The 12,575-nt window shown below is 47.8% G+C and overlaps 1 protein-coding gene across 2 annotated transcripts in view; it reads left to right on the plus strand.

The window, feature by feature from the left end:
• Positions 1–12,575, plus strand: part of VIT (vitrin) — a 101,265-nt gene that overhangs the window by 85,488 nt on the left and 3,202 nt on the right. For both annotated transcript variants that reach the window (XM_035000906.1, XM_035000907.1), the window contains 3 exons: positions 4,560–4,663; positions 7,973–8,199; positions 10,691–11,204. In XM_035000906.1, the coding sequence (XP_034856797.1) occupies positions 4,560–4,663; positions 7,973–8,199; positions 10,691–11,204 (845 nt within the window). The remainder of the gene's footprint in view (positions 1–4,559; positions 4,664–7,972; positions 8,200–10,690; positions 11,205–12,575) is intronic.

Here is a 12,575-nt window from a genome sequence, read left to right on the forward strand (position 1 = left end):
CCTTCAGGCATGAGTTCAATGTCAATGAGCCAATGATTCAGCACTTTCAGAAAAAGAAAGGAAAACCACCGATCTGTATGTGATTCTGCTCTAGAAAATGCTAAAGTAATAACTAGAATGCCTGATGAAGCTACGGAGAAGTAGCTGAACTTAATGAATTCATGAAGTGACAACTGATGTGAAAAACAACAACCACAATATAGTGGACAGGATTGTGAAGTTAAGAGCCAAGGAAATTTATAGTAACATTATCCAGGGTCAGAAAGCTGTTAAACCCTTCTCAGCTGGTGTTTTATTAAACAGAAATATTGCATGTGATTAATTATTTTTAACAAATATACATTAAATTAGGTGTCTTCCAACAGAAATGTACATAAAACAAGTTTATATATTGATCTACTGACAAAAATGTCATGACCAGAGGCCCACAGGAACCTAAGCCAATATTTCCCCTAGGAGCAATGATTCAGTATTTGCTAATTTGATGTTTGCAGTAACTTTATAGAACGTAACCACTGCGAATAAGACTTGGCTGTAAATGTAGTATGGGAAAGAGACAGGTAATCGATTGCTCTGCAAAGTGTTCAATACTAAGCCTCCTCAGCAGCATTCGGGGGAATGCCACGGATGTGACTAAGTGACTAAGTTCTACATTTAAATACATTTTTTTCTGGAAAAACTTTTGGAAAAAAATGTTATATTTTTGCTTTTTAAGTTATTTGTGTATGAGCAAATGATTAGCTTATGATTAGCTATGATTTCTTCACAATCATCAGACATACTCGGGAAATCTTGCAAGGGAGAAGATCTAGCCCACAAATCATTTTCAAATGTATTCAAGTTTTATGAGTTTAAAATTTTACAATTAATGAACTGGATGTTGTGTTAATGTTTGGTCGACAATTACATACTTACTATTGACAATATCAAGTTTGCAACTTTTCATTTTATAGCCAATAATATTTTGTTTGTTTTGGCTCGACTCATATTTTATTTTTTTAGGCCCTGAGAAAGTTAATATTCTTTGGTCACCAAGGGAAGAGCAAGACTTTGGGAACTCTGAAGCTTATGCAGTTCGAGGGTCCTTTTAAGAAAAAGAGCACAAAATTACAAATACAAAATTAGGCCCCTTGGAAGAGGTATTATTAGCTCCCAGGTTAATTTGCCTCTGATCAGCATGACAGCCTATTGAATAAAAGGTCCCCTGCAGAGGCCGCTCTGGGAAGACCAGGTAGGAAGCTATAGCAATAGTTCAAGATAGTAAAGATCAAAGTCCAAACATGAGGATGGAAAGGATGCAAGAGAGACAAGAGATATTTAAGAGGTTGGTCTGACAGGACATGGCATTTGATGAAGAAAGCCTCACCACAATGCATTCTGCTGGGATGACAGTGAGTGAGAAGAGGGAATACAGAAGGGAATATGGGTGGTTGGATGGAGCAGATTTGGAAGATATATGAGTTCAGTTTTGGAAATACCAAACCTGAGATGGTTGTGGACCACCTCCAGGCACCACCCAGTGCATTCCGGATGGAGATGGATGGGAGTCATTTTATGTCTATCTGGGGTTCAAGAGAGAGGACCGGCCAATGTGCACTGGACAGCTGTTGGCATGTGAATGGTCTCTGAAGCCCAGGAGACTGAAATTGATGAGCTCTCCCATGGAAGTGCATACATTGAAGAGGGAGGCATGAGGGAGAGATACACCCTGGGCAATGCCAGCATTTAGATGTAGAGATGCACAGAAGAAGAAAGAAGAAATGTGTGTTTCTTCAGTACTGTTCACTGAGAGCCTACAGGTGCTATGGGCTGTGTAAGGTGTTGTGGGTTAGAGAAGCAGCGTCAGGTGCAGAGGCTGTAAGCTGGGCAGGAGGGAGGCAACAGGGAGCTGGATCTGGAGGGTGGGCACATTTGGGTTTTCCAGATGAGGGGATTCATGAGCAAGGACACAAAGCTAGCTAGAAAACCAGGAAATAGTGAGCCATGCATTCTGCCTAGAATATAGGCTATCCTGAGAGAGAGAGAGGGAGAGACCGAGATGGAGACAGAGAGCACCATATGAACGTGATGGGTTGGAATTAAATTATGGATGGGCTTTTGAAAGCCAAAATATGAAGTTTAACAATGGGAGCCTCTGATGATTTTTGAGTAGAGGAGGAGTTTTTTTAAGCAGATATGCATACAGTTGGCTCTCCAGAGACCAAATATGCTTACAATAGAAACAGCAAGAAGTAAGGTGCCTGAACTCAGAGGGTCGCTGCAGGCATATGGAGGAGGGATAAAAGCAGGTGATCTTGGACAGAGGGACTTACAGGATTTTACTGACAGGACTCACAGGCCCTAGGACGAGCAAGTAAAGATGGAGCCCACATTTTGAGTCTTGATGGCTAGGGGGCAAGTTCAGCATTCGCCGATATTGATCTGTAAAGAATATAAACCCGAAAGCCTTTGAGCAATAGAGCTCCCTCTCTGTGCGATTCCTCTGTGTGACCTGCACAGGGGTTGTGTTACTGTAGCCCCAGTTCACGAGGCTTCACCCCACACACAGGTTGAGAGGAAGGTCGGACTCAGCTAACATGCCCACGTTTCCTCATTCTGCAGTTGGCTTTGTCATTACTGTTGTTTGTTTCTGTCGAATCCTTGGTTTTCATCTGGTGGCATTTCATCTGGTTGGGTTTGGCCCCAACACCCTTCTCCCTGAGCTTCTTTTAAACTTCCCTGTCTTCCCCAAAGGGAGCTGGTCCTCCCAGTTTCCCAACCCCTCTCACAGAGATAAGCATGCCTGCTGGGAATTTCACTTTGGTTTTGTCTCAGAACCAGCCCATGTCCCTCATATTTACTAATAAAGGGGAGGACAGAGGGTCACACTTCAGCCTCCAGGAGTTCTCCTCTGACAGAGATCAATCACCTGGAGATAGCTAGAAAAGTCGGAAAATAGGGATGGAGCAGGGGAGGGAAGCGGGGAGAGAGGCAGAGGATGTCTCCTCTCAGTCCTAGGGAACTGGTTTCCTGGTGACCACGCTGCCAGGTCCCCCCAAGGACTTGCTAAGAATCCACTATAAGTCCCCTTGGAATTCCCACCTAAACTGCCTAGAGCTGCTTCTTCCGAGACCTATTCCCGGTGTTCGTGGAAAGGCTGCTTTTAAAAGTCTTTGCCCTCACAAAAAAAAAAAAAAAAAAAAAAAGTGGGGGGGGCACCTGGGTGGCTCAGTCAGTGAAGCAGCCGACTCTTAATCTCAGCTCAGGTCTTGATCTCAGGGTCGTGAGTTCAAGCCCCACTTCAGGCTCCACACTGGGTGTGGAGTCTACTTTTTAAAAGAAGTCTTTTCCCTCCCCTCGAAGGCTTAGACACCTGCAGGTATGATCTGCTACATAATTTGCAGAGCCCTAGCTTCAAACATTAAGGATTTCAAGATGGCAACATGAGAGCATGGAACCAAGTGCAGGCTCTTCTGGAGTGCGGGGTCCTGTGGGACCTTAGAGGTCACACTCGCTTGAAGCCTGCCAATGGCTAAGTGTCAGTGCTTTATGAGATATGCTTCTGCTGTGCATCCCCACTTCGTCATGGGTGTGAGAGCACACACCCACCCGACAAAGCCCCCCTCCCTCCCGGCCCCCTTCCCACCTGGTCATAAAATGCATCCACACCCTCTGCTCGGCTGCTCCCGTGCGTATCTGCCCAGTTTACCCACAGAGACTCCTGTAGAAAAGGATTCTCATTCTGTTTCTCTACTTATTTACTCCACCTCCTCTCCAGCCGACTTTTTGGTTAATAGATTTTAACCTTTTGGGTAAGATGTGAATATTCTCACCCAGTCACAGGAACCATAAAATGAGAAAATGAAGGATGTCTTCTCTTAGACACCACAGTTAAGATGCAATTCCAGTGTAGGGGTAACCCAGGGAGTGGCTATCAGCTAGAATTTTCTCCCTGGAGAGGAGGGTCTGGGGCAGCCTGGGGACACGCTGACATTTGCAAAATCCCACTTGACAGTCATCCTGTTTTTTAGCAGTGTGAATGCTGTGATCTTTGCATTTACCTAGATAAGAAACCGAAGCCCAGAGAAGTTAAGTGACTTCCCAAGGTCACACAGCGAGGAAGCAGCACAATCAAAACTAGAACCCTGAGGCCTGGAACAGACCACTTTTCTCTACACACACTGAGGAAGACCCCAGCCCTCCCATCTGACCATTACTTCTGTCCACAGTGGGGCATTTTATAAAATGCAGCTTAAGGCTTTGAAGCGGCTTCCATTCTATTTGTATATAAAAGAATCGACTCTGGGGCGCCTGGGTGGCTCAGTTGGTTAGGCGACTGCCTTCGGCTCAGGTCATGATCCCGGAGTCCCGGGATCAAGGTCCCACATCAGGCTCCCTGTTCGGTGGGGAGTCTGCTTCTCCCTCTAACCCTACCCCCTCTTGCGCTCTCTCTCTCACTCTCTCTCTCAAATAAATAAATAAAATCTTTAAAAAAAAAAAGAATTGACTCTGATTTCTGCTTTCCTCCAAAGATAATAACTTCCCAGCTAATTTTTATTTCTCTGATTCTCACTCTTCAGAGACAACCCTGCTGCCCAATTTAACCTCAGGACTCACATGAATTCCCGGGATCTGAAGATGGCCATAGAGAAAATCACCCAGAGAGGAGGACTTTCTAACACAGGTATGCGATCCAAATTCACATCATTCTATTTTGCTTCCACGGTTCTCCCTCTGTGTGAAAAAATAATAATAATCCATCAAGAAATGACTCACATAGTATTTGTATTTTTTCTAAAGTATCATCGAATTTAGGGGCAAGAATCATTATCACACGTATGCTGGAGAGTTCCAGCATGCCTGGTTCCTCGGGTTGGCAGCTTTGGGACAAGCAGGACTGCTATTATAACTGTTTCCTGGTTGGCTGACAAGTCATCAAGTATGTAACATTAAATGTTATAACCAATTCCACTCAGAAAGCTCCACAGCGCCCCTTGGGGATCTTCCAATGAGCTCCTGTTACAGTGACGGCTGTACAAAGAGAGACAGGTTCTTTGTTTCAAGCTGAGTCTCCCAAGATGTCCGAGCCTTGGTGGCTAGGAGGTGGGGCGGCGGGTTTACCAGAAGTCCAAGTCTAGCCGGCATGGGGCAGGTCCAGACACCATTTTATCAGTTCACCAGGATCTAACCAGCCATTGGGAAACAGTTTCACACTAACCAAGCTCAGAGGCTGCCAGTGAGCCAGTGAGTGAGTGTGCCAACCTACCAATTCATAAATGGTGGTCTGGCTTTGGGGGCACTGGGACGGCTGTCTGCCTCTCAGGGAACCTCTTTGTATCATCAACATCCAAAGAAATGGAGAAGTGAGCCGCGGTGGCTTGGCATAGAGTGCACACAGACCTGTCTTTGAAGAAACATCTTTGAAGTTACTGTAAATATGATACAGTGTACATCTCTGTAGACCAGTATAGTAGTATCTTGAAAATGAAGAGCCTTTGAAAAACGCCAAAAAAACATTGGCCAAGTCACTGCTATCCAGGACCCCAAATCAATATCACCTCGTATTAAACATGATAGAGTTGATTTCTGATTTGTTTTCAATTGAGTACTTAAATCAATGACATTCCAGTAATGAATCATGGAATAAGACTGAAACTTCAGAAGATACCCTATATCCTTATCCTTGATGGGATTAGAGTGGTGTCTTAATAAAATCATATACCTTTTTTAGGGGATAGCATATTTCTGTTTCTGCCCTGTACTGATCAGGGTTTGGGTTCAGAGAACAGGATCCATTTCAGCAGTTGAAGCAGAGAGGGATTTATTCCTAGGTACTAAATGGTTTTGAGAATAATCAAAAGGGCTGAAGAATGAGGATGAACTTTGAGAGATGACTTCTGATGGCTTCTTGCAGAGCCTGGACCTCTAAGGAGCTGCTGTCTCTTCCAAGATCAGGAAATTGCATTCTCAATTCTGCCAGCACAGCCTCTTTGGGAATCTGACTCCGCCAAGAAGCCCCACAATCAGAGGGCTTCTGCTACAGCTGTCAGCCCCCAAACCAGGCCTTGCCTTTTCCATTCACACCCACAAAATGCACGTTCTGCACCCTCCCACCCCAACAGCAACAAAGCTAGAGACCAGACATAGGTTCCTCTAGCACCACCCAGAGAAGTCAAGTACCCTACAGATGCTCAGCAGCAGAAATAGCAGAGTCAAAAGTACATACGGTCTCTGCCTCACTTCCCTCTTCTAAATCTCATGTGTGCGCATTGATTCATGAAATTAGCACAAATCCAGGGCTGTAGCTGCAAGGGAGTCCCAACAATGTGGTTTTCGGAGTTCTGGCCTCAGCTTTCAAGACATGCTGGAAGGTGGATGGGATCTGGGGTTGAGCACTAGTGGACTGTGACCTCCAGATTTAAGACTGGGTGAGGCCAGGGGTGTGCTCTGTTTACAGGCATCCAACATTCAGCCAGAGGGGCCTGCTGGATGCCTTGGGCCTCTAGGGACATTATCCCTTGGCTGTGAAGGCAGTTCTCTTCTCAGTGGCTGTTTCCCCTTAGCGGCTGTGCTCTGTGCAGCCCGATCACGTGGGGTCTCCAAGCCATTTCTCCAGCTCGTACGTATGTAACTATTTGATCCTGTCATTTACCAGGTAAGATTACACTAGCCAGTGGAGCCAGAATCCTGGCCCAAACCAAAAAACATTGAGTGTAATGATTTTAGTCCTAAAGTCTTTTTTTTTTTTAAAGATTTTTATTTATTTATTTAACAGAGAGAGAGAGAGAGGGCACAAGCAGGAAGAGCAGCAGACAGAGGGAGAGGGAGAAGCAGGCTCTCCGCCAAGCAGGGAGCCCGATGTGGGGCTCGATCCCAGACCCTGGGATCATGACCTGAGCCGAAGGCAGACGCTTAACGACTGAGCCACCCAGGCGCTCCAGTCCTAAAGTCTTAAGACTTCAGATTGATTTTATTTAGATTGAGGACTGCTTTGAGAATCTCCTGAAAGCTACTCTTCTACCTAAATAAATACTTATATACACAAAATATTGTGTATAATTTCAGGGGATTTATGGATATACCATCCCCCCCATGCCCCACAGGGGTCCACAGAGCCCTGTCTTCTTATTTGCAGTTATGCTAACTCTACAGTGACCTGGTCATCCCAATTTACCCAGGAGCATATGGGGTTTCAGCACTTACACTGGGAGAGGCCCAGTAAACTGGGACAGTTGGTCCCCCTCCTTCAGTGAGAAACTCCTGAGGTCCTAGACAGTGTGAAACAAGTGCTTTGGGAAGCTATGTTGGCGGCTCTGTTACACCTCCCAGCTGTGGCTTTCTGCTGAAATGGAAATCTGAAGTGGGCTGCCTGGGTCCTCACAGCCAGGGCTGGAACGCAGTGCCTCAGTTCTCAGTGAGTACCGCGCTTCCCTGGCCAGCCAGACCTGTGCCCCTCCCATGGAACTGGACAGAAGACGCCACTGCACCTGGAATACAGCCATCCACACCCCGCAGCCCCTGGAGCCCCAGGCTGGCCAAGCCCCAGCTGCAGGAGGCCGAGAAGAGGCTCCTGTCACTCAAGGCCAGCCGCTCCTACCCCGTACTCCCAGAAAGAGCTTTGTGCACTTCGAGCACCCAGCAAAGAAGGGACCCTCTTACTCCCATGGAAGCCTTTCTCATCTGTTTGCTGGTCCCTAAGACTCTTTTTTTTTTTTTTTAATAATAGAGAATTAGAAGTGAAAGCTCTAAAGTGAAATGGGGGAGGGAAACGGATGGTGGTGATGGTTGTACAATGTGAATGTGCGTAAGACCACTGAACTGTACGCCTCAAAATAGTTCATGTGGTTTTAAAAAAGGAAAAAAGAGAAACAAACACGCAAAGGGAGGGCATGAGAGGGTTTCTCTGGCCGTCTGGAAGTCGCTGGGATCTTGCCCCTATTTCCAAGCCACGTGATCACGGTCACTCCACGCATGAGTTTTCGGTTTCTTCCAGGTCGGGCCATCTCCTACATGACCAAGAACTTCTTTTCCAAAGCTAATGGGAACAGAGGCAGTGCTCCCAACGTGGCCGTGGTGATTGTGGACGGCTGGCCCACGGACAAGGTGGAGGAGGCTTCGAGGTTCGCAAGAGAGTCAGGAATCAACATTTTCTTCATCACCGTCGAAGGTGCCACTGAGAACGAGAAGCAGTACATGGCGGAGCCCAACTTCTCGAATAAGGTACGGAACTGCCCCAGGGACCCGCCCAACACCAGCATCCGCTGCACTTTGCGTAGCTGTAACAGCCATCGAGACTGTTCTCATGCCTTCAAACGGGTATTGAGCTTACTTCTAGGCAGGGAAGCCTCCAGTGAGAGGCTAGTAAGTGAGGGGCTGGAATTGCCCTCTCAGAGCAAGACCCCACACTGCCCTGGTGAACTGAGGCCAGCACCAGCACCTCAGGAGGAGCGGCGTCCCTGAGGTCTCAGATAGAGGCTCCCCAGGGCACCTTCACCAGGCAGCCCAGCAGGGCTTCTCATGAGCACGCACACGGGCACGCATATACTTGCTTACCCACATGTGCACGCACACACACACACACACACTGCAAATTAAACAACCTGATAAACAAGAAAAGGAAGGCAATGGCTCAGGTCAGGGAGATCAGGTTTTCAAACCCTGCTCCTGGGTCCTGTAGAGACAGCTAGCAGCAGATGGGGGTAGGACAGATGGGGACCCAGGCCTCTGAACCCACTGCAACAGAGCAGCTCACCTTTTGTATGTGTTACACAGTGGGGCTCCACATAAACCTGCCTCCAAAGAAAAGGCCCCAGCTTGGAAAAGAAAGGAAGGGAGGGAGGAAGAGAAGAAAGGGAATGTCTTGTCCTGACTTGTCTTTGATGCCCTTCCAGCTTTAATAGTCTGTGTTTCCAGATCTGATAGGGCTCAACTTCCGGCACCATACCAAGCTGCTGACCACTCGATCATCCTTGAAATTCTCATCCCCCTTGACTTCCAGGACCCAATGTGGCTCTTATTTCATTTGCTCTCTCCTCTTTCCTGTCTTGTACCCTAAATGTAGACTTCCCCGGACTCGGTTCTTGGCCCTCTCCTCCTCTCTCACTGGGCTTTTTCTCCCTGGAGTTCCCGCCAGGCCACAGCTCCCACCTTCCCTCACCAGCAGCAGACACCCTCATCCTGTCCCTGTCCCTGGTCTCTCCTGAGCTCTGTAGCCATCTGTTCCAGCCCATTGGCTTTTCTCCACCCGATGTGCTGAAGAACCTTAAGTCTGACATGTAAAAAGCTAAGTGCATCATCTTTCCCACCAAATTCATTCCTCCTCTAGACTTCACATGAAGGGCCCCACAGCTGTCCCAGAGGCCCAGAGTCATCCCAGGAGGCCTTATCAACTCCCAGTGCCACCTCCCTAGGGCAAGCTAGCACTCTACGTCTGGTCTGTCTCCCTGTCTGGGCTCCCCAGTTTGGCGTACATTTCACAGTGAAGCCCACTCATGTTGACGATGAGCTCTTCCAGTTTTATGGGGCCCTGCTCCAAACCCTTCATTGTCCCCCATTACTCTTGAGGCCCTCTGGAGTGTGGTCCTGACACGCCCAGTGTCTCCTGCCCATGCCCAGCACCACCGCCTTCTCCCTCCATGACCTCAGCCAGTGCCTGGTGGGACTCCCCCCACTCTGTCCATTGGCTAGAACTCAGCTCAGCCGGGACACTCATCTCAAATACCACCTAGGCTATGGAAAGATTTATAAGCCTCTTTTAGGTTTTTGCAACCCCTTAAAAGTATTTCCTAGGACATTTTAAAGTCATTTCTTGTTTTAAAATAAATGGTCAATTCTAGAACTTCATGTATAGTCACCAGGTCTGTGAATCTCCCTGTGACCCCCGGAGAGACAGCGGCAAGGAGAAAACGCCTCACTTTAGGAACACAAGCCTGGTCCCTTCCAGGAGCACACAGGCCAGGTTGATCCATGTTTATTTGCAGCTGCCTTGTTTTTTCTGGAACAAACCTGGGCACAAGTCAATAAATACTCATTTGTCTGGAGGCAGGGTTGTCTGGAGGACAGAGCTGGGGTTTTGAAGGCAGAGAGATTTGTGTTCCAGTCTCAGGGACTCAAGGATGTCCCTTCACAGCTGGCCCCCCGTTTCCTTCATGAAGGGGGGTTAGATCCACCTTGTGGGGTTAGGAGGGGGTTTATGAGAGAATCTCTCAAGAACATCTAGTGTGACTCCTGACATATGTGTGGGACCCCTTGTTGCTGGGCGCAGGGCCGCTCTGGAAACACTCCTCTAGCTATTTCTCTTGTATCTTGTTTTCCCGATCAGAACAAAAGCTTTCTTTAATCCTCTCAGATGTTGGTGCCCACCAGTGCCAATCTTATAGACAGCTGCCCGTACAAATGAACCGAGGGGCCCAGAGAGGCATAAATATGAAGCTGAAACCAGTGGTTCACCTCTCTCTTGAAGGATTTGCTTCACCGATGGCTCTCCCCTAAAGCAGAGACCCAGCCGAGGGAGTAGGAGTGAGTCCAGGGCTGACCCCAGTGGGCATCTGACCGGGTGGACCGAGGTAGAGAAAGAGCTGTAGGAAGAAGAGTGCAGAAAACAAGAGTCTGTCTGCTTCTTTCTTTGCCTGCCCTGGCGGTCGGGGTCATGGTGACCGCCTGGAGAGTTCGACACCCGAGCTGGCGAGTACCCCTCCCCTCTGTCTTGCAGGCGGTGTGCAGAACGAACGGCTTCTACTCGCTCAGTGTGCAGAGCTGGTTCAGCCTCCACAAGATCGTGCAGCCCCTGCTGAAGCGGGTCTGTGACACTGACCGCCTGGCCTGCAGCAAGACCTGCTGGAACTCCGCCGACATCGGCTTTCTCATCGACGGCTCCAGCAGTGTGGGCACGAGCAACTTCCGCACAGTTCTCCAGTTTGTGGCCAACATCACCAAAGCGTTTGAGATTTCAGAAACAGACACGCGGATCGGGGTTGTGCAGTACACCTACGAACAGCGCCTGGAATTTGGGTTTGAAGATTACACCACCAGCTCCGACGTCCTCAGTGCCATCAGTAGGGTGGGCTACTGGAGCGGTGGGACCAGCACAGGGACCGCCATAAACTACGCCCTGGAACAGCTCTTCAAGAAGTCCAAGCCCAACAAGAGGAAGTTAATGATCCTCATCACTGATGGGAGGTCCTACGACGACGTCCGAATACCGGCCATGGTTGCCCATCACAAGGGTAAGTTGGTCTTGCTGAGCATCTCGGGGCCATGGTGGGCCAGTGGGACAAGGAAGGGGCCGTCTTCTTAGGCTCTGGTTTTGTCAACCATGTAATAAAATGCTCAAAACCACAGGGAACACATTAGGGGTGTTGTTAAACACGACTAGCCTCGCTGAGCAGCAAAGGAGAAAGGCGGGAGCCCCGAGGTGGTTTCCAAAGTGTCGTGGCAAACCCCAGGCCTATAGGCGACCGGGAACATCAGCCCTCTCCTTTACGTCCGACGCTCTGAGGCCTTACACACGAAGGTGTAACACACTGAAAAGGAATTTGACTCATTATTGTAATCTCTACTGAAGACCACCAAATTGTGTCAGAAATTTGAAGAAAACTAGCGTTTTAAAAGAAAAGTACTATTTTTTGTAAGCAACTGCTAGCCAGATGTTGGGGGTTTTGAGGAAACCTCAAAGGAATTTTCATCCAAAGTATTTAAAGAGATATTTCCAAGTAAAAATTTGTAAGAGAGCAACAGAGAGTTTAAAACCATGAAAAATGAGCAAAAATATTTTTGTAAATGCTTAGACAATCAGTCACATTTAACGCCTTTTTCCACAGAATCAATGTTTAATCACCATTTTCAAAAGTACCATAAAATACCATGAAAATACAAACAACCTGAAGAAAACCCCCAATGATAATAATAATAGTAACGATAATAAAAGTAAACCAAGTTGTCAGTGAACACCCATGACCCATAGATAAGTGTTAGTGTACAAGACTCACTTGGGGCCAGGGTGGCTCCCTTCTGTGCCTGCATTTAATTTCTGTTAGTTTGCAGGATTTTCAGTATTCTTTAAAGCTGCTTTGAATCCTTCCCTAAACAAGGAGGGGTAAAAACAAACAAGCCCTAATGGACCAGCAGTTCTGCTTTCTGGAAACCAGAGTAAGCCGACAGCAGGTTCAAGCAGTGATTCACCCTTGTAGAGCCTGTGGGGCAGACTCACAATGGCAAGGTCGGAGATGGTCTGCGTGCCAGCAGTCACAGCATCCCTTGGGCTCATGTCCGCAGAGTGGAGATGGTTGAAGGCTCAGAAGGAACCTACTAAAAGTTCCAAAGTGAGTGGGCAGAGCCTGGTGGGCCAGCTCTTGACTACAAGCCCAGGGCTCTCCTGCTATGTCCAAACATCTGTCTCCACCTCACGGTCAGCCCCACTCTTACTTATTTTTCTAAGTGGACTTCCATTGGCCTCACCCAAAGGCTATCCTTGGCTTCCTCATCAGGAGAAGTGAAGACTGAGGGAGATGTCCTGGGAAGCTTTAAAGAACTAGGACCAATAGATGCCAATTACACGGAGACAATGAGCATTGTGTCCCTAGAAGTGTCCACAGCAG

Source organism: Mirounga leonina, unplaced genomic scaffold (assembly GCF_011800145.1).
Source record: "Mirounga leonina isolate KUSES-001 unplaced genomic scaffold, KU_Mleo_1.0 Mir_125, whole genome shotgun sequence".
In the NCBI taxonomy this organism is placed as follows: Eukaryota; Metazoa; Chordata; class Mammalia; order Carnivora; family Phocidae; genus Mirounga; species Mirounga leonina.